Source organism: Vicugna pacos, chromosome 12, assembly GCF_048564905.1.
Source record: "Vicugna pacos chromosome 12, VicPac4, whole genome shotgun sequence".
Taxonomy (NCBI): domain Eukaryota; kingdom Metazoa; phylum Chordata; class Mammalia; order Artiodactyla; family Camelidae; genus Vicugna; species Vicugna pacos.
The window spans coordinates 17,122,241-17,145,011 of NC_132998.1; the positions used below are offsets into that span (position 1 = coordinate 17,122,241).

The following is a 22,771-nucleotide window of genomic DNA, read 5'->3' on the forward strand; positions in this document are numbered from 1 at the left end:
ATGGAGACTCCAGGTCTACTTGTTCTTTTGGAGGCTTTTCCTAGCTCTGAGAGAGGAGGGAGACCCAGGGACTTCTTGCCTTGTCTCTTTAACTCCCACCAGGTTTCTTCACTTCCCAACTTCTTATCCAAATGTTATTTCTGTCCTAATTATTGAAACTTGTCCAAAAGTCAAGGCCAAGTCATCTTTTTGTATAAACACAATACTGTTTCATTTCTTTTACTACATATTCTAATCGCCAGTTTATACAGTTTTAGTTACTTCTCTTTCCAAGAACGATGGGAGTAAGTGAAACCATGTTTTGGAATGTATGTCTATAAATACGTTCCTTAATTATAATCAGCGGTGGTTACTTACTGTTGTATGGGAACTTGACTTAAAAGCGCAGCACACAGTTACTGCTCCATACATGATTGCATATAGTTCTGTTCATCGCTAATAGAGGCACTGACTAAAAATACCAGTGGGTGTGCTGATTTTTGGATTGGGGTAATATGATTCTCTCCAGTGGGAATTTTACAATTCACATGTTTATGTTTTGGGCAAAATTAAACATGCCGTTCGTTTAGCCAGTAAAAAATTCCCCACCAAATATCTCCTCTAATTACTGCAATTCAATAAATTGTTGTTTTTAACCCAGTTGAAATGGCTGCACATTTTCATAAAGTTTTCTGTAGACTATTATGTGACCAACTAGGAGTAACAAATATACATCTTCACTGCTATCTACCACTTTTCTAACTCCTTTAAAGGTATTATGTCATATACTTTAATAGCAACTTGCAAGGTAGACATTATCAGTCTCAATATACAGATGAGGAGACTTAGTTAGCTTCAGGGAGACTAAACAACTTGTCCACACCGTGTGTTCTGGGAAGTGGTGAGACCCAACTGCAAACTCCCAGCTGGCATTCTTTTTTTTTTTTTTTTAAGTTTTAAATTTTTTTTATTTCCAGCTGGCATTCTTGACTGAATTACATTCCTTTCCTAGAAAACCTCTTTGAGATGGAGACAGAATAACACTTTTTGAAATTCCTTTGTTTTGTTGTCATTTAGAACTATAAATGCATTTTTTCAGATGATTTTTAAACTTTAATTTGTACATTTTAACCCATCTGGATATTTAGATATAGGGCCTTGCAATTGGATAGCAAAACAGATCAAAAGTGTGATGTGATCAAAATAGGAATTCAGGTTTCAAACATTATTTTCTGATGAATTTATGTTTATTATCTGTCACTGTTCTTTTAAAAAATTTTCCCTTTAGGGCAGTTGTGGGTATCAAATGAGAACAAACACATAAATCCTTTGTAAACTGTGAGGTTTTCTTACTGGCTTTGATGCAAGTTGGTTTTTCAATTATGAAAAAAAATATTGATAGTCTCTGAAAGTGCAGAACTACAGAAAATATGATGAAGAATCTTCTACTGAGATGAGTCTGTGTGCATTCACAATATTTTGGCTTCTGTCACTGTTCCAGCACTGGTCATGGGGAATGCCTCCTTGACAAGCCAAATGGAAGAATATATGACCTGTCTTCACAGCTTCCTGGATTAATGTATGATGTGAACAAGCAATGTGAACTTATGTTTGGTCCTGGATCACAAGTGTGTCCCTATTTGGTAAGAAAAAGTCTGTCCTTCTGCTCGAAAGCTACCATAAAGTTGTAGTTAGAATGTATCTCAGAATGTACACTTATTTTCTTGGACAGAAAGTGTACTGAATATATCTTTAAAACATCTTAAGTATTAGAAAAATTTGGTCTTTGTCAGGAAGGGGTTAAAAATGGTGAAACTAAAATTTGAGTACTTATTATATGCCAGGTACTATGTTAGAGACTTAAAAATTACCTTTAACTCTCACAAAATCTCATGAAATATCCCCAGTCAGAAAACAGAGCCACAGAGAGGCTATTGAAAATTATAAGCATTCAAATAACTGTTTTCAAATGGTATTGTTTTGCGGGTGAGGGAAGCAAATGTAAGTATTTTGTTAATGAATCCTATTAAAGGTTCCAGGAATCTAATAGACTTTATTTTAATTTACACAGACTTGAATCCAAAGGAATGAAATTTGGGGCCTATTGTTTAGTTAGACAATTATTTTATAATTTATTTTGAGGATTTTTCATGGATTAGATACTTTAAATTTCCCCTGAAATAGCTGACTTAACACTTCAACTGAATCTCTCATCAAGATTTTGTTTTATTTAGGGGGATAAATTTTGGATTTAGGTTGAATAAAGGTCACTACTTTGGAAATCCATGCCTTACTCTTCCAAGCAGAATACTCATTCCGTTTTCTTCATTCCTGTAAAAAGCTTTGCCAAGTTGCTTACTAGACTACGAGATTATGAGGATCCCTGGACCAGGAATCCAGCCTTATTCACTCATTTAAATAAAGATATATCCCCAGTATTCAGTTCAGGATCTGCCACATAATAGGTGCCACAAAATAAATGCTTACCAAGTGTTGAATGAAAGAATGAATGAATGAAAGTAAGTTACTCAACAGTGAGCACAGAGACACACAAAGCATATTCTATACAGTGAATATTATTCCTGAAATCTTAAATTTATGGTCACAGATTTTATAAGCCTTTAAACATCCACTCTAGAGGGGGGAAGATTTGCCTAAATTTTTTGTTATAAAAGCTACATTTCTTTCCTACCTGACTTAGATACTGAAGGAACTTCGAATTTAAATTCAGAAAAAGAGAAGCGTTCTCTGGGGTCTAGCTCCTGTGAGCCTCTGTGGGTTTTCGTACTTGTGAAAACCTCAGAACCCTTTGTTCAAAAGTTGAAAGTATGCATTATATTCACCAAATAGGAAACCAGTGTACATTACACAGTATTTCTATGCACATTATTCATACATTCCACCGTTGGATCAAAGGGGCTTTTGGAGACTCGTTGTGAATAACATTTAACAACAAAAAGTCCTTTAGAAAAATGTCTCACATGATTTTGAATATTTCAGCTCCAGTTCGTCTCTTCCAGGGTTCAGTGTTTGATAAAAATCCAAAAGTTCTTAAAAGCTAAAGGTTGCCATTTCCTATGTTTAGAGGAAAATCGATGACTGGGACTGACTCGGTAAAGATTTCTTACTGACTGCTCCCAGCTCTGACTGCAGAACCAGGAAGTCTACAAGTGTACAGGATGCGCTTAGAAACCAGTGTATGATGCTGAGCTGATCCGGTGGTCATAGTGCTATTTTACTCTCGCTTTCTTGCCTCTTGTCCTGTGCAGAAACAATGCAGGCGTCTCTGGTGCACGAGCGCAGAGGGAGTTCACAAGGGCTGTCGCACTCAACACATGCCACTGGCAGATGGAACAAACTGTGGTCCTGGGATGGTAGGTTTTCTTGAAGGGTGAGTCTTGTATCAAGAGATCTTCCAAGGAGGTGATCGCTCTGCATTTCAATGCTCTTCATTATTTGCTGTCAACTCTTGTTCTGCTAGTGGAATTAATGTTTTTGCCCTATTTGTTTGATATAACATATTGTCAAGTGAATTAAAATTTTCATTTCACCCCTTTTTTCGAGATCCAGCAGATGAATATTCTAGTTATGCAATTAACATGGATATTTAGTGATCTCAGTGTATTATAGTCTTGTAATTAAAAATGAGTATAGACATAAATATTTCAGCAATTCCCTGAAATTCATGGATGTTGCCATTGTATACATTTTCTCCTACAAAATTCAGGTAAGTATAACTGAAGGTTTTAAGTGGCTTCTTCAGATCTTTATTGGTTTTGAATGTTTTAAAATAACATTATACCGCTTAAAAAAAAAATCCCCTGCCTACCATACTACTTCATTGCCGTTCTAGCAACAGGCATCAGTTTATCTAAATCTGCCAATAGGATGTCAGGTGGTAGGGTTACTGTGGTGATGAAACGTGTTGTATGGGAGGATGAAGTCAGATTGTGCCTGGTGCTCCGGGACAAACGAAGGCAAGCCCATCAGGTCTTGGTGGCCAATGTTGTTTCCACTGAGTAAGTTTTAGTCTGAGAGCCACCTCTGAGCTACCTGAGCACGAAAGATACACTGCCTTGGCAATGGGTTGGCTAGTGCTGCCTCTCTTGTTAACGTCACATTAGGCAAAAATAAGAACGCCTTAAAATAAGGTCACTGGCTGGAGCTGTGCCTTTATACCATCTGTTGCTTCACTGCAGTGTTCGTACCAGCGACCGCCCTTCTTTTGAATCACTTGTCCATCAAAAGGTATTATTTCCACGCGTATCACTCATATCGCAAATGAACTGATTTTTAAAGCAACTGAAGTGCTCGTTGAAACCCTTTAGCTTTCAAATTACTTTGTGATTTGAGGATAAAAAAAAAATCCAGTGGACTCCTTCAGTTCATCGATTTAAACTAGAACTGAATTTTACAGTTTGAACTTTATCTAAGATTTTTATTTGGAGCAGAAGAATTGTTAAAAAAAAGACTTTATGTTTCTCACTTCCTGTGATAATGGTACCAGTCATTGGTTTTTTAGGGGAGAGGAGGGGAGGAGAGGCGTTTGTGAGAGTTACAAATTATCTGAGGCTGAGCTGAGAAAAAAACCTTTTTGGAGTTTGAACATGAGGCTGCTGATATTAGCCCAATGAATGGAAGACTTGCTCCAAGATGCTCACCTGATTCAAATCTAGGATTTGGCTTCAGTGCCTTAGCGAATTTTTAAGTTATTATATGCCATGTGAGCTGGTCCACCCACCAGAAGGCCAGCACCACCCCAAGATACCCTTGACTTTGGCCCTATCCACCAACACACTGACATGGCTCTTGGACACCCTGGGCCCTTCAGCCAGCTGCCCCGGGGTCCAGTCCCACCCACCAGTGAGCCAGGACCAGGACTGAGACTCTCCTGACCATACAGTGAGCCATGCCAGGACCCAGCCACACCCACAAGTGGCCGGGCAGCCTCTGCACAAGGCAGGACCTGGAAGCCAACAAGACCAAGGGCCAGCCACACCTATAGTCAGCTCACAACAACAGAAGGACCCACACAACCCACACAGAGGGCACCCCTAGAGCATACGGCTCTCATGACTAGAGGGGAGAGCCCTACTGGACCCTATAGGACATCTCCTGCATGAGGTCACTTCACTGTCTTGATGAAGAGTGAGTGGGTCAAGCTTCTTTGTGTTCAACATAATGTTTTTGAGGTTCATCCGTATTATCGTGTACATCAATATGTCATTCCTTCACGTTGCAGTGTAATTCAACTGCACAGTAATTTGTTTACCTTTCTCTTGTTGATGGGTATTTGGACTATTTCCAGTTTTTGGTTTTTGTGAATAAAGCTGTTACGAGCATTCTTGTACAAGTCTTCTTGTGGACATATGTTTGTATTTCTCTTGAGTAAATACCTAAGGTGGAATTGCTGGGTCATAGGGTAGATGTGTGTTTAACTTCATAAGAAAGTGCCAGGCAATTTTCCAAAATATGTAAACCATTTTAGACTCACCAAGCAGCGCATGAAAGTTCGAGTTGCTCTGGATTCCTTATGAATTCTTGATATTGTTAGCCTTAACAAAAATGTAGCCACTCTAGTGGGTGTGAAATAGAATTTCGTCATGATTTTAACTTGCATTATCCTGATGATTCTCAATTTGGGGCATCTTGTCCTTTGCTTATTAGCCACTGAAGTATTTCCCCAATGAGATGGTATGGAGGGCATGGGTTTGTTGGAATTCAGGATAAATATGATGAGATACTGAGACCTACTTTAAAACCCATGTAGATTAAAAGCAGAAGTGGCATTTGGGGTAACATGTGGATCATGATAGGTATAAATTCCCTTTTTAAAAAAAATTAATTAAAAACAGTGAGCCCTTATGCATTAATCATATTCATTATTAAAAGGACCTTTTATTCATGGTCAACCCATCGGACAATGAGTTAATTTTACTACATGGCGAGCACTGTAACATTCTTTTTCATGCTCTGATCTCTCAGAAATAAATAAACAAAAAGAATATGCAAGGATTATTTAAATGTTTCTGGAAGAGGCCCACAAAATTTACATGCACATTGTTTATTCTATTCCGAGGTTTTGCTTTTGTTCACTTCTAACGTGGGTTTTCTCATGTTGAATGATGTGTTCTAACGGAGCGCACAAGGCATTTTTCCTGCTACTAATCTTGGTTGTAGGATTAATTTATTCAACACGAATGTGTCAAGGGCCCACTATGTGTCAGGTACTACTCCAGGTGCTCAGGATACATCAATGAACAGAAGAGGACAGATCCCTACCCCACCTGGAGCTTGGATTCTAGTGGGAGACTGCAGTGTTACAGACAAGAGAATAGGACTGTGAACAAGAGAAATAGAGCAGAAAAAGGATTGGAAGGTTTGTGGTAGGGAGGGCAGATGGCAATTTAAAATACGGTGGTCAAGGTAGATCTTATGGGAAGTTGCCTAATGAGCTGTTTTAAAGGAAGTGAGGGAGTTAGCAATGAGGTCATCATGGGGGAGTGAGTTCCAGGTAAAGGGGACAGCTGAGCTCCTAAACCTGGAGTATTTCTGGCGTGTTTATGGAAGAGTGAGGAAGACATTTTGGCTGGAGCAGAGTGATGAGAGAGAAAGATGTGTGGGAAGCCAATGGAAGAATATTCTGTAGGGCCTTGCAGGCCATTGCGAGAATTTTACGTTACTCAAAGTGAGATAATTGAAGGATTAGAGCAGAGGAGTCACCTAATTTGACTGAAATTTAAAACTGCATTTAGAAAGGATCATGATCATTCTGACAATCTGTAGGGGTCAGGAGTACAAACAGGGGAGATGTTCTCACAGAGCCGCTGCAGTCACAGAGATGCGAGGTGCTGGTGGCTCAAACCCGGGTGATGCTTCAAGGTCAACTTTGTATATGTTTTTGAAGGAAATAGAACATTTTTGCTAATGTATCAGATATGAAAGTTGCAGGAAGAAGAGATAGGGTGACTAAGTTATTTTGGCTAATCAACTGAGATCAACTGAACAGATTTTTGAGGGTGCAGGACGAGAGTTCAACTTTGGGTATACTATGTTTGAGATGGTTATGAGACATTCAAATGAAATTGAGGAAACAGCTGTCCATAGAGTCTGGAGTTCAGGAGCAAGATCTGGACTGGGAGTGACTGTTGATCAAGAAGAATAAAAGACCAAGGTCTGAGTCCAAGGACGTTAAGAGGTCAGAAAGAAGACGAAACAGCGAAAGAAACTGAAAAAGTGAAATCATTAAAGAAAAGGGAAAATGAAGATTATGTGGAGCCCTGGAAACTAAGAGAAGAAAAAGATGTATCAAAGAGGAAGAGTGATGAGCTGTGTCACATGCTGCTAAGTCAAGGAGGGCGGAGACTGAGAACTGGCTGTTGGTCATGCTGTCCTGGAGACCACTGGTGGTGTACACAGGAGTGGATCATGGAGGGTGGGGTAGACATGCCTCTGGTCGTGGTGCGTAATGAGAGAGAATCGGCCAAGAGAGTTAGACGCTGAGTACAGACAATTCTTTCAAGGGAAAACAGGACAATAACTGGTGAAGGAAATGAGATCTAAGAGAAGTTTGTTGTTGTTTTTAAAGTGGGAGGAACAAGAGTGTGTTCGTATGTTAAAGGCAATGAGTGGAGCACTACTCAAACTATCTCTTGCAAAGGACTAGTCTTCTTTTTAAAACACTTCTGATCATTTATAAACATACTGTTGTGCGAAATGATGAAAATGAAAATGCAGTGAAAAAAGACATTCAAAGTGTAAGCCAGTTTTTAAAATGGAAAACAAAATGGTGATTCCTCAAAAACATTAGAAATAGACTTGCAGGACCCAGCACAAACACCTGGTTATATATCCAAAAGAATTGAAAACAGGGTCTTGAAGAGATAATTTGCAAACCCATGTTCATAGTTGCATACGATGGCCAAGAGATGGAAGCAACCCAAGTGTCCATCAGTGGATGAATGGATAAAGAAGATGTGTTATATACATACAATGGAGTATTATTCAGTCTTAAAAGGAAGGAAATTCTGACACATACTACCACATTGATTAACCTTGAGGATATTATGCTAAGTGAAATAAGCCAGTCAAAAAAAGACAAATACTGTATGATTTCAGTTATATAAGATACATGGTGCAGTCAAGTTCGCACAGTAGAATGGTGATTGGCAGGGGTTGGGAGGAGGGGAAAAGGGGAGTCATTGTTTAATGGGTACAGAGTTTCAGTTTGGGAAGATAAAGAGTTCTGTGGATAATGATTACACTACAATGTGAATTGTTCTTATTGCCACTGAACTGTGCACTTCAAAATGGGTAGGATGGTAAATTTTACCACAATTAAAAATAAAACAAGTATAAGCTAATTTTTAAAATTATTAACCTCAATAAATAAAATTACTCTGTCAAAATCTTTTAAAACAAAGTTTCTAAATGCTTACTCTCAATTTCTGTACTCATCTTCTCACAGACTGACAGTGACAGTTCACAAAGACCGGTGTCTGTGCCTGGACCACACTGGGATTAGCTTTCATGCAGTGGAGACTGGAACAGGGATGATGTTGGCATGGAGTGAAGTTTTAAGTAGTGAGAAGAGATGAGACTAGGTGCACAGTGGACGGGTTGACTTTGGATTTTTCATGTACACTGATTGGCAGGAAGGCTAAGTATTGGGCACAATTCCTGTTCGTGGGTAGAAGGGGTGAGGGGGATTGTGGACAGAATCTTCTGTAAATTTCCATTTTGTTCATAAAAGCAGAGAACAAAGTGATCTTTGAGACTTTGAATGAGATGGAGTAGAAAGTTAGCTAAAAGGGTGGGAGAGTGTTAGATATCTTTGCATAAAAAAATAGAAGCATAGACATATACTTTATTAATCAAATGTTTCTTTGCTTCTTATCAAAAATATTTTTTCTTACACTAAGTTTTTCCCCATATATAATCTCATAGGCAAGGTAAATTTCCTATTCTTTTTTGCATGGTTGATCTTTTTACAATTATTCAGCAGATACACAGGAAATAGTCATAAAGTGGTGTCGAACACAGTCTCGTTTCTGAATTGATAGCATTTTGCTCTAAGTTGTGTGCATTTTTTATTGATCTCTGTGCTGTTGTCATTGCTGTGATGTTCTCATTAGATATGCACGCATCATTTCTTTCTGTGTTATTTCTGTAGCATTGCCGCCACGGGCTCTGTGTAAACAAAGACATGGAAACACGTCCTGTAGATGGCGAATGGGGACCCTGGGGACCTTACAGTTCTTGTTCAAGAACATGTGGAGGTGGAGTCAAAAGCACAACCAGGCTCTGTAATCGCCCCGAGTATGTCTTTTTTATGTCACTGTAAATTAAGATTATCTCAAGGCACCAGAAAGTAAACACCAGGTTCATTCACTTCTAAAACTGGAGGTCAGTCTGTAAGTTTCTGAGATTCAGAAAACTTCCGGGATACTTTAAGCCATTTATTACTTTATATATTGGTAGAGTCAGACTTTAACAAAAAAAGACTACATTAAAATAATCTTTAGAATTTGAATTAAGACAGAACCATTTTTTCTTTCTTTATTTTCTGGTTTAGTGTAAACTTGAAAAATAGTTGTAAATAATGACAGTGATATAGTGGCATTTTTACTTCTACTGTGTTTCTCTTGAAAGATCCTGGCCCCTTTCAACTGTTTTGGCTTTCTTGGATAAAATATGTAGTTCTGTTACCAGTTTTTTATTGTTTGGTATCATTTGTCATGTCATATTTTCTTTCTCTTCTTTTCACGTTATAGATGCTTCAGTGTCTTTAGCTCGACTAAGTACTGAAGCATAGGCTGTGTTCATCAAACTATGGAAAAGAATTTAGGGAATTCCATAAAAAATGTTAAATAATGTTTCTGTTGTTATACAATATATAAATTGGTAATAAGAATTTTTAATGCAGAAATTTGATATACTCTGAATAAAATCTGACTTCGCTTACTTGAATTTTAGAATAGCTACATTAGGCTAAAGGTCTTCATATTAAAAAAAAAAACACGCTGACAAAAGAATTTTTTTTCCAGCATAAATTGAAATAGAGATCGATACCATAAAACTCTTTGATCTGAGTGATAAGTAGGATTTACATGACCAAGAGGCATATGTATATTCCTTTTTTTAATTTAATATGGTATTACCTTGCTTTGTTATCATCTTTGGCTTACTATATGTGTTTCCCCCCCCATCCCCAGAAAGTGAACAAGCCCTTTTTTGAAGTTTTAAAGTTCATTCTCACCACTGGTTAGTTCCTTGTTAGTTAATCTAGTCACGAATAAGATACCTGCCCTTTAAGCCACAGTGTCCACTTCAAAATGGATTTTCTGTAGCTTATTAACCGTAGCATTGCTTGACAACCAGGTTACACGCTTCTGTTAAAAAACAAAAGTGTTAGTGGGACGGCAGTGGCTTTCCAGGTCCTGGAAGAGAATGGAACAGTGTTAGTAAACGGCAGGAGTAATGTTGTACTGATGTGCTTTAAAATGTAATGAATTTGACTAGGCCAAGAAACGGAGGAAAGTTCTGTGTGGGCCGCAGGATGAAATTTCGCTCATGTAACACTGATTCCTGTCCAAAAGGCAAGCAAGACTTTCGTGAGAAGCAGTGCTCTGATTTTGACGGTAAACATTTCAACATCAATGGTCTTTCCCCTAATGTGAGGTGGCTTCCAAAGTACAGTGGGAGTAAGTAATGAGAATATTTTCTTGATGCAGACAATTTTGGAGACAGAGGAACACACAGCCGTATTACTCTACACCCCAAACTCGACTTTTTCTTACAGTTGCCGTAAAAGATCGTTGTAAACTCTATTGTCGGGTTGCGGGAACCACTCACTTCTACCAGCTGAAGGACAGGGTTGCTGATGGCACGCCTTGTGGGACTGAAACGAATGACATCTGTGTTCAAGGCCTGTGTCGGGTAAGTAAACGTGTTATATTTTAAATGACTTTCAGAACACTCTTTTCCTCCCACTCCTCCAACCAGATATTACTTCTGTGACTTCAGAATTCCTTCTTGTGCATTTCGATGCAGCATCCTCTCTCTTTACCTTGCTGTCTATGGGAGCACGGCTAGGAGACTGTTGCCAGGCCATCCTCTGTCATCAGGAGTGACTCACGAAGCAGCAAGATGAGTTCGCTGCTTTTGTCTTTCCTGTGGTACTCAAAATCAAGATGAGGGATGAGGTCGGCTTCCTAAAAAAAATGGGACGTATCAGAACACAAGAGTTGTGAAGTCCTTTCGCTACTTCACGTGGGACCTTCTGGCGTGAAGGCCCCTCTGTGTTGGAAGCAGTGATCTCTGCCCTCCCTTTCTCCCTTCCCTTGCTTCGTATGTACATTCAGTGGATGCTGACTGAGCAGCTACTAGGTGCCCCGTCCTGTTCTAGTCACCAAGATGAGAGGATGGAACAGAGTACCTACCTCCAACGTGGGCACAGGTGTGTGGGGGACACATGCGTACATATAGTCAGAGTGCAGCGCCCTGGGGCCATCTGCAAGAGGGCATCACATTATAGGAGTGACTTATTCTCCGGGGAGATGGGTAACAGATTCAAAGATGCTCACAGAGGGTGTGAGTCTTGAGCTAATTCTTAAGGAAGAGTAGGTTTTAGAAAGGTGTGGAAAGTAAGGGGCCAGGGTTAGAAGTAGCTACCAGCCGATTGTGGTTATATGTACTTTTTTACCTGCAGTCCTTGGAGACCCCTGGAAGGATTTGGAGTTAAGTGAGAGTTGTGATTTTATTTGGATGCTAGAATCTTCAGAACATAGTGGGTTATTTGGAAATTGGAGATGGGTAGGCTGTGTAAGCAGGATTCTAGGTGAGAGCAGATGAGCCCCTGAATTAAAGCTCACAAATTGCAGGTGGTGAGCTTAAAACGAGATGATGAGTCTGAGAACTAGGGTAGTGAATGCCGTCTAAAGAATACAGATGTAACCTTGGGAGCCCATTCCTTTGGTTAAGTGGAACCTAATTTTTTCTCCCTATAACCAAATATCTGTTACCAGTTTTTCTCCCTACAACCAAATATCTATTACCAGTTACCTAGGTGATAAAGGCCTTGCACCTCAAAGGGCTAATGAGATGTTCAAAATAACTTAAATATTAGAAAAAGGGTACTTGGTGGCTAGAGAAAACTTGTTTTATCTAAATTAATGGCAGAAAGTCAGATACAGTGGAAGTATATCTGAACATAAAGATGCATATTACTTTCAGAAAATATCTGGACGAAAATTTTATTTTGGAAACATTTGCCTTATGAATAGAAGTTCATGAGGCCTATGAATTTTTCTGACTTTCCCGATCACGAAGCCTAGAGGAGCACTGCAGAGAGCTAAACACGGCTGCAGCGTCTGCAGGAGAACCTGTGCATGGAGAGGAGCTGTTCTCGTCCTGACCCAGAATAAACCGTGTATTTTCACCTTGACTTATGTACTCATTCTTTTCGTAAACACTGATCATTATGCCAAGTAGTCATTTTAAAGGAGTAAACGGTTTCTTCCATATGTGTTCAGTTTATTCTCAGATTTTTAAGGTTATGAGTTTAAAAAGTGAATCACAAAAGACATCTTTTTGAAGTTACTGTGATGTGTTACTTTTTAGTCCCTTTCGAATGATTTGTCTTTATAAAGCGTGATTTTCAGGTGATGGACCTAGGAATCACTGTCAGTGTTTGTTACAACGTGGATTCCTAGGTTTCACCTCCAAGGATTTTATTTCAGAAAATCTGGGACTCTTCCTCTTTAAATCCCACTCCACGTGATTTTGATACAGGAAGTATGTAGATGACCCTTTAGAAAATACTGCTTTTTCAACCACGTGAAGAGATGTGTGAAGATACTGACGTACAGCAAGATTGGTGGATGTTCTGAAAAAATCCTGTTGCATCTAATCTCCTATCAGTTGAAAGGATGCTTTTGAAAAGAACTTTGTAAAGCACCATGCTTTTCAGCGGTCATTTTTATACTACTGATTGTTACTATTGTGTTTTGAAGCAAGCGGGCTGTGATCACGTGTTAAACTCCAAGGCCAGGAGAGACAAATGTGGAGTGTGTGGTGGGGACAACTCCTCCTGCAGGACAATGGCAGGTGTCTTCAACAGTGCTCATTATGGTAAGCTGTATATTTGTCTCTAGTTTTCTCTTTTATTTGATATAATAATGGAGTATATGATAGAGGAATAATAATAATGGCTCATTATTGTTTCATCTAGTCTCTACTCTTAGTTCAAAATTATTGTTAATCAAATCTTATACCAGATGATCACTGAATTAATGAATTTACCTGCTCAAGACTAATCTGATTCTTAAAAATTTATTAGGGTCATTTGTTAGAGTATATCTAGTACATTTTGACAATGATGTGTGAATAGTCCGCCCAGTTAATGAAGTGTTTTTACTGCTATTCTTGTAATCCGTGTTGTATATATTTATAATTTTTCCAGGAAATTTGCTTTCAATTATTTTTAATCATTTGAACCACATTTTTTTGGTGTGACCTGGTCTATCTGGTTGTGTTTCTTATTGATAACATACTGAAACCGATTGAAGGTGAAGGATAAAACCATTATCAATGTTGATTTGGAATGAGCGTTACATTTGATCTTCCAAGAAGTATCTGAATTAAAGATATAATTGCTATTTGGCCATATTTTCATTTCCTTTCAAAATTATTATGAGAATATATTATGTCAGCTATTTTCTATTAAATTTTCTGGGAAAACATTTTTTCTTTTTATGGCAATAAAAGCAGCCCTTTAAAACTTTCTTTGCAAAATAAAACTGTATGTTTTACAATTTTATTGTTCAGCATTAAACCGTATTCATATGTTTCTGAACATAGTTGTTAGCAAGAGTTGTTTCAATTAAAGCAGTAGAATTGAAAACACAATTTATATTTTTATCTATATAAAAGTATAGTACCTCTCATGCTCTGGTCATGCTTATGAATCTTGATTACTAGATAATTTAACATTATTTTCCTGGTTGTTATGATTCATTGTTTCATGAGAGCCATCTAGATTTAACCCTCTTTTCTAACCAATGGCACACATTTGTCAAAGTCTGGTCTGTATTCACACAAAAAATTTTATCTGTGTATAAAACCGCATGCACCAAATTAGGATCATATATTTAACTTTTCCAAACTGTACTATAAATTAACCAGTTTGCAAATGGAAAAAAATGGCATTTGTCACACTATTGCCCCCTGGTGGTAGCTTTCATCCTGTCATCTTTGCAAAGTCTAGGAATGCTTTCTTAAAAAATAGCAAAGACATAATAAATAGGGGAGGTAGTAGGAATATTTTAGAGTAAAAAAAATCATGAATCAAAATTATTGTTGTAGACTTATAACCTACAGCCAATATGCATAGAGGGTATACAGAATCATCAGACCATTTATCCCCTTATATTGAATATGATGTCGTAAAGAGATATAAATAAATAAGGCTGCTCTGAAAACATGCAAGGTAATCTCATATCAGGGTTGCAAACTTAAGCTCTTTTAAAACTTCCTCTTCTCAAGTTCACTCCATATTTATTAAAATTAGTTTATGAGAAAATTTCAGCCCCTTTTGTTTATGTATTGAATAAAGAGGAAAACCCTAATAAGGAACAGGAAAAACTTAGAATAACATCACTAGAGCAAAATTAATTGTTGACTTAAAACCTGAGAGTATTTGGAGAATTATGTAACGTGAGTGGTTTTAGTGCCAAAAACAATGTTCTTTCTTATTTAATATGTATTTGATACAGTATTTCCTCATCTTTTCAGCATTGCCAGTGTTGTTGAATTTGGTCTCATAAAACAGAAATATTTTCATTTCTCTCATAAACTTTTTACTTTTCTCGTGGCATTTGTTAGTAGACCTTAAAAAATAATGTAAAAATTTTGGGGCGCCAATAGGAATTCCTGCTTACACTAGAACCTAAAAGCTTAAGAAGAATGTTTCTCTTTACCTTGCATTATTTTACTATTCACTGAGTCTGTGTACACATATAGCAGTGACTGACTATTTTTATATCTCCTGGATTTGTGAATAGCATTTGGAATCCTGTATTTTTTCCCATTTAAAAACTATAAAGTGTAAAAGTATTGGTCAAATTTAAAAATGAGTATGTGTATTAAGTATTTCATCAGCTAAAATACTAACTTTCTTATTCTATATTCAAAATTTTAGAAGTAAGAAAAATTAGGAAATGCACTTTAAGAATCCCAAACTCTATATATTTCTAGACAACAAGCCCTTTTCCTTAATCCCTGGTAATTTGTATAAGGTATGGATTCAAAAAGAATAAGCACTGTGTTGTCTTTCAAAGAGAAGATGCAATTAAGTCTGACTATGCTATTCACATTTTTCATTCAGCACCACTAGCCTCTGGGCCATCTGCTTTTTGTGACAGTTAACATGTATAAAATTATATTGCAGGTTATAATGTCGTTGTAAAGATTCCCCCAGGAGCAACAAACATTGATATTCTTCAGCACAGCTATTCTGGAAAACCAGAAGATGACAATTACCTTGGTAAACATTTTCAGTTAAACAGCAGCCAGCCTGTGGTTTGCGTACAAGCTCATGGCGGTCTGTGGTGGTTGTAAATTCTTGGAAAGCAGGCAAGGAGAGCCCTGAAACAAACATGCAATTTCAGTTCATAAGGAGCTTAAGTCATCTGACTCCCCTATATGTCTTTCCTTCTTGGATATCTATTATAACCTATTTGAAAAATGTTGAACTAAATTCTGAAAAGTAAATTTAACATTTTTCCCCCATGAGGGTGTTCTAGATAACCAAAGCTTATATTCAGTTAAAGTCGTATGTGTATTTAGAATAAAATGCTCTTTTATCTTTATCTAAAATGAATTCTAGATCTTTGGGGTTAAGTGTCTTAAAGAATTTTCTTAGATGTTTTTACCATGTAGTAAAAGTCTTTAAATGCAATTTTTTTAAGCTGTAGCGTTATATGGCAAGGCAGAAGGAGAACTATGGTTTCATATTTTTAGATGCGAATGAATATAGTCATAGTATATTGTCCTTTCGCTGTTTCTAGAGTATACATTTCAGTTGTTATTTACTTGGCAAAATTAGCTTTTAGGCTTAAAGAATTTCATTTAGACCCAAAAATGAAAAGATGGCTTTACAAACCTTTCCCTTCTGTCTGATCAATACCTTAATGTTGACGTCTCTGTAATTCACCAAACTGGAGTAGGTGGTGATGTAGAGCTGAAAATGAGAAAGTGCCTGCTTCGCATTAATGAAATGTGAAATATTGGCTCAAATAATCAATGCCTGTAACTGGGAATCTGAGTCCATAATGAACAAATCTATCAGTAGTTGATTTTGAAATTATAGAGTCAATTTGCAATGAGAACAGCTGTGTAATGGATACAGATTTTCCTTTTGGTGATAAAAACGTCTTAGAACGAGGTAGAGGTGGTGGTTGCGCAATGTTCGTGAATGCCCTAAATGCCATTGAGGTGTTCGCTCTGAAGTGGCTAATTTTATATTATGCCAATTTCATCTCTGTGAAAAAATGCAAAACGTTTCCTAGAGAAAGTCAGATGTAAATGTTTTGATTAACCTTTTACATTTAGTGGCAATTCTTTTTTCTTTTGCTAAAGTATTACCTCAATGCATATACACAGATATATGCCACTGTACTGGAGATAATTTAGTCTGTCTCCCTTAGGCTCCTCCTAGGGAGATGTTCGCATTCTCCTAGGGACAACAAGTTCTGCCCAAGTTTAAAAGTTGTGAATACACACTCTAGTACATACTCTATTATATACATATGTAAACATAGATAAATATCTACACTGTAAATATGTAGTATATAGATAAATATCCACACATATGCCTGTTTGACAGGATTCTATTAACACCTGTCAATGGGAAAGAGAAAGAACTAGAAGATGCAAGAACACAGAGGCAGAGGGAGCATGCTGGAAAGCAGTCACTCCGTAGGCATGAAGGGTGATAGACTGCCTCGTCTTGAGAAAGATCTAGGCATTTGCAGAGAGAAGACAGGAGATGCATGGCCTTTTAGAACACTGACCCTCAGCTGTTGGAGCTTCGTACATCTTTTAATGCTGCAGCAGTCTGACTGCCCTTTCCTTCCTCCCCACTGTTGACCAGGATTGATTTATCTGATCTGTCTGCTGGCCCATGACCTCTTTCTGTTTCCCCACTTCCCGTATGTCCCTCCTGGAGGCTGCATGCCTGGTGGAAGATGACCATCTCAGAAAGAACAAATTATAGCGTGAATTCATTTTCGTGGCTTTGGCCAGTGTGCTGAAGTTTCCCTGCTTCTGGATTAGATAGCCCTCGACAGTAAAATAAAGTTTATTTTCTCAGTATGAATTTATATTTCCATTCTCTAATTTCAGAAAAGGTGTTTGATGGTAAAAGTTAAAAATATTTCTGTCCTGTTGACTGGTTTTGCTATTTCATGAGCTCTGTCCTTTTACAGCCTTGTCAGACACTCAAGGGAATTTCCTTTTGAATGGCAATTTTGTTGTAAGTATGTCCAAAAAAGAAATCAACGTGCAAGGAGCTATTTTTGAATACAGTGGTTCAAACAACTCAATTGAAAGAATTAATAGTACTGATCGGCTGGAAGAAGAACTTGTTTTGCAGGTAAATTCTCAGTAGTTGTTAATGAGACAGTCTCAATCAGATAAGTTAACTGGGATGCTTAAGTGCTTTGCATTTATTACTAAACAGAAAAATGATCTTTCAAGAATATATCTTTTACGATTTAATCATTTGCTCCTTTGTGTTTTTATTGAGGTTTTGTGTGTGGGTAATCTGTACAACCCCGATGTGCGTTATTCCTTCAACATCCCCATGGAAGAGAAGAGCGATCTGTTCACATGGGACCCATATGGACCATGGCAAGACTGTACAAAAATGTGTCAAGGTACCCTGGTATTAAATAAAAGACAGAAGTTTAGCTGCGCATGCGGGTATAATCTGGGGCACTGCTGAGTCTGCCTGCCTGTGGAATCCACGCACATACACCTCACAGACATACAAAGGTTTCCTATCTTTTTTCTCTTCCTGCTTTTTCATTCTTTGCTTCTTAGACTTAGCGGCCTCCTTTATCTCTGTCCTTCTCAGCATTCTCCATCCCTTCTCCATCCCTTTTCATTCTCATCCTCTTTCTCAGAGTCACAGAAGTTAGACGTCCCCCTAACTGGGATTCTGTTACCCAGTGCAATACCCACCCACTTGTCCATTCCCCTCCAGCCACCCGTCTCCCTGTTTTTGAGTTGGGGCACCAGCATCCTTTCCTTCTTCTATTTCCCTTCCCTGACCACAAGGACATGTGTTTGTCCTGATGGATGAATAACAGAAAGCAGCACAGGGGGAAATGGAAAAGCAGTGAAGTTTACAGCAGAGAAAGCAAATGAAGGGCTGGTGCCTTTGGGCGGTCTGTAATTACGGATACCTAATTGTGTGATCCTCCTGCATTTGTTCAAATCAGTAAATGTTCATTGAAGGACTCTTTTGTTTTGGGTTATTAGGACCCTGATTTTGCGTTCAGTTTTTAAATCCCGGTGGAGGAAACAGAGTCACAAGTAGATTATCTTAATTTTAAATGGTAAATGCAGTGCTGCAGGTAGGCAAGGAGAAGACCCCGGGAAAGATGGAGGGAGCAGTTCGCAGAGGTTAAGTGTGAAGATGTAGAGAAGTTTGAGGAGAACAGAAAAGTAGTTCCCCTGGGGACTAGAGCCAAGGTTTGGGAATGAGGGGAGCAGTGCGTCAGAGGACGGCCTGGAAATGAGCCTGAGAGAAGATGGAAGACCAAGGGCAGTGACCACAGGTGATGGGGACATTGTAACCAACTGACCTCAAGGTGCCAAAGGAACCGTGGTACCCCATTCAGAAAAAGGCACAGGCTTGGTCCTGTGGTGTCGGGACAGTGGCGCCTGGATGATGGCGTGGAAACAGGCATTCCTGTTGAGCAATGTGTCAGGGGAGGGAGACTGAAGTAGATGATGCCAGGCTGACAGGGGACAAGACCCTGGATAGGCTTCCCGGAAGAAAGCTGAGGCTTTGGGAACTGGGACCAGGGTTCCAGCATAGCTTGGTGACCTGGTCTGTGGCAGAGGATGTGGGGAAGCGAGGAACAAATTCCAAGTCACAGGTGAATGAAGGAACTTTGTAGAATGTGGGGAACACACCAAGTAAAGAGTAAGATCCTAAATGAAAGGTTGGACACCTTTTAGGCGCGTGGAGATTGTCTGGGAGTCCGAACCAGGACAAGTCTCTTAAACAACTATGTACAGTGGGGAGAGGAGCTATTAATTCAGTTGCCACAAAGTATGCTGCGATTACAGTCCCTTTTTGGTGTAACTTTTTGGTTTCTCTAAAGTGAAGCTTCCTGGGTTTTATTTACTCGTTTTGCTGTGCCCTGGAAATGATCAGTCCCCAGACTCTTTGTGAGCACTCTGACTTTCGTCTTACTCTTTTGAAGCACATTATCCCGTCTGTCGGTTTCAGTTTCCCTTCACGTCTTCTCATCTCTTGCTACTGTGGCCCTCTTCTCTCTTGCTTGAATTTGGCTGTGTTGCTTTTCAGGCCTGTGGCACGGCTGTCATGACGCACTCACTCTCCTTTCCCCTCCTATGAATTCTCTCCAGCTTTCTTCTGAGTTGGATTCCCTGCGTACTGAATCCCATGAGTTCCTCTTTTTATTTCCTCCATGGGGCTAGGGGTGGAGGGGAACATATCTGTACTTTCTTGAGCAAGAGAGGCAGTTTTTTGAGACCTTTCCAATCTGAAAGTGGCATTAATTCTAGTCTCACATTTGACCGATAGCTTGGCTCGTGTAAGATTCTGAGCTAGATTGTTTTCCTTTAGAATGCTGAAAATCTGTTTTTCTGGCATGTTTTCCGATTTCCTGTGCTTGATTGTGACACTTTCTTGTGTGGACGTGTCGTAGGTCCTCTCTCAGTTCTGATGATGCGGAAAAAATGCAGGACAGCGAACATCGGCGTGGTTCTGTCTTTTGTCTATTTTCCTAGATAGTTAGGATGCCATCCCAATTTGGAAACATAGACTCCTTGACTTAAGGAGTCTTATGTGTGATTTCTTGGATAATTTCTTGACACTAAATTTTCTCTTCTATCTTGGTAAAATTTGTGTTGTCTGGATGCCCAACCTCCTGAACTCATCACTTACTTTCTGATTTCTTCTCCCAATGTATGTTGTTTTCTTAATGTTTCTTCTCATACCAGCTTGCTTTCGTTTCGTGGATGCAATACCTATGTCCTTGAGAGTACTGCCTGTCGCTTGTAAGTTTCTGCTTCTCCCTGACATGTCTGTTTCATCTTAGCGCCATTTTGCCTCTGCTTATTTCGGTCTCTTTTGTGTTGGTGGCTTTCCTAAGATGCCTGCTGATCCTTTGGTCTGTCTTCATACTTCAGGCTGCAATGATAATTGAAGGTCCTGTGTGGATGAGACAAGTCAAGCTTCATTATAGAGTAGTTGCATCACTAAGTCACCCTTTCCTGTGTCACTGGGGGAGAAGCCCATATGTCATTGTCGTGGGATCTTTTTTCTTGGGCTGAAGAGCTTTCCAAGAAGGGAATCCTCCCATCTTCTTCTGGTCAGCAAGACATGTGGGGATCCATAAAAGCTGGCTTGGGGCCAGAGGGAAATGGAGGGAGAGCCTAGCGGGCCTGGATCTCGGCTTTCAGTATGGAGTTTTTTACTTAATCCCCCTTTTTCAGTACTGCGCTCCCCAAGTTCCCTCAGCCATGTCTGTGCCCTCAAGTTCACCTTCTCTAGAACTGTGCCGTCCAGTATGGTAGCCACTAGCCACATGTGGCTAGCCCATTGAAATGTGGTGTTAAGCGTGAAATGCAGAATGAATTCTGAAGACGTGGTATGAAAAAGGAAGGTAAACTATATCACCAGTGATGTTTATACTGGTATCATGTGGAGGTGATCCTATTTGGATATTTTGGGCATGTGTATCTTTTTACTTCTTAATGTTACTACTAGACAATGTAAACCTACATGTGTGGCTCATGTTCTGTTTTTATTGGACGGTGCTCCTCTTGACCAGAAGGTAGCAGGCTAACCGTTCTTCGTAAATACTTCTCGATCGGCTCTCCATCCTGCCAGGCCTAGCCCTCACTCGTTCACCCCTTCAGAGGAGCCTGGTGATTTTGATCCCTGGGCTCTGCTTGGATTCTGAGGCATGAATGGTTAGCTTCTTACTCGCTTTCTTCCTCCGTGGGCTTAAGTTTCAGCTTCCTTGGCTTTGTTAAATAGTTATTTCCATCTTCTTTTCGTATTCAGAATTTCCTTTTCTTGCCTGCTGTGTTTCCTTCTTTATAGTCTTTTTTGTTCATTCTGGTTGTTGCCTCTTCAGAATTCCTTCTAGTTATTTCAGATGGTGTTTAGGAAGGGGCAGAGATAAACAGGCATGTTCATGCTTGGCTGACTGAAAGTGTTCAGTTCAGCGTTGATAAAACAGAAATGTGGTTGTGTCGCTGACTGCTTAAACTCCTTCCTGTCTCCTTGTTGCAGAAAATGTGAAGTTCAGTCTGGCCACTTACAACCGCTCCTCTTAGTTTGCTTGCACCGTGGTTATGCTGCAGACGGACAGCCAGCAAATCTCAATGACCCAGAACAACAAAGATTTATTTCTCTCTCAAGCTGTATGTTGGCTGCTTTTGGCTGTGACTCTTCCCCAGCTTGGGATCCATGTCCATGTCATTTTCAAAAACAAATTAATAAATTGCTTATATGTAGAATCCAAAGAAAAAGGACACAAACGAACTACTTATTATTTATAACTTAGATGATTGATTTCTTGAATACGTGTAAGCACATTTGACTGTCCTTTATGATTGATTTACTGCATTCTGTTGATTCTTATTTTGTGGTTGGCCTTATTCCTTTGATAACTATGTAAGTTTAAAAAGCTAAAGCTCTAAACTGTTCTTAGAAACAGTGAACAGTACATATATGTAAATTTTAAAATGGTTTTATCTCTCAATGAGTTGATCTTCCTAGAATATACTTTGTTTACCCCCTCCCCACCAAAAGAGCAGGAATATTTTTGACAGCTCAAAAAAAAATAGATATCTAAAATACATTTTCCCTCAAAGTTAGATTAGTTATGGTTTCATGAATCCAAATTTCTTGATTTAATCCACCCATTTGCAACTCATTCTGATACTTAAAAAAGTAAGCTATTGATATTTCCAACCCTTAACCCACAAACAGATCACAATTTTATTATAGTCTTAGCACAATATCTATGCAATAATCTGCCACAATAATTCTATGTTGATAAATAGCATATTTAATTTATATGTGTTTAAATATACATGTTTTAATAGCTGATGATCTCAGAATGTGATGATTTAGAGTATTTTGGAAAATTTTAAAACTTTGCATCTCCATTTCATTTATTTTATACTGTGTGTAGTAAGGCAACATTAAATAAATATATATTGTTTAAAAAATTAATACTTTTTTAAAGAGTGGTTTTAGAAAAGTTGAACAGCAAGTACAGAAAATTCCCATAATCTCCCGTCTTCCACTGCCCCCTCCTGTTTCCCCATTTATTAATGTCTTGCATTAGTGTGGCACATTTATTACAGTTGATGCATTATGATTAACTAAAGTCCATAGTTTACATTAGTGTTCACCTTCTGTGCTGTACATCCTGAGTTTTGACAAATGGACACTTGTAATGACACTTATGCACGATTACAGTATCATACAGAACACTTTCACTGCCCTAAAAATCCC

At 38.7% G+C, this 22,771-nt stretch overlaps 1 protein-coding gene across 1 annotated transcript in view; it reads left to right on the forward strand.

Moving 5' to 3' along the window:
- Window positions 1-22,771, forward strand: part of ADAMTS20 (ADAM metallopeptidase with thrombospondin type 1 motif 20) — a 133,947-nt gene that overhangs the window by 50,309 nt on the left and 60,867 nt on the right. The window contains exons 10-18 of the mRNA XM_072972965.1: window positions 1,481-1,622; window positions 3,249-3,353; window positions 9,152-9,297; window positions 10,501-10,682; window positions 10,781-10,917; window positions 12,993-13,110; window positions 15,428-15,523; window positions 17,466-17,632; window positions 17,786-17,915. Coding sequence (XP_072829066.1) covers window positions 1,481-1,622; window positions 3,249-3,353; window positions 9,152-9,297; window positions 10,501-10,682; window positions 10,781-10,917; window positions 12,993-13,110; window positions 15,428-15,523; window positions 17,466-17,632; window positions 17,786-17,915 — 1,223 coding nt within the window. The remainder of the gene's footprint in view (window positions 1-1,480; window positions 1,623-3,248; window positions 3,354-9,151; window positions 9,298-10,500; window positions 10,683-10,780; window positions 10,918-12,992; window positions 13,111-15,427; window positions 15,524-17,465; window positions 17,633-17,785; window positions 17,916-22,771) is intronic.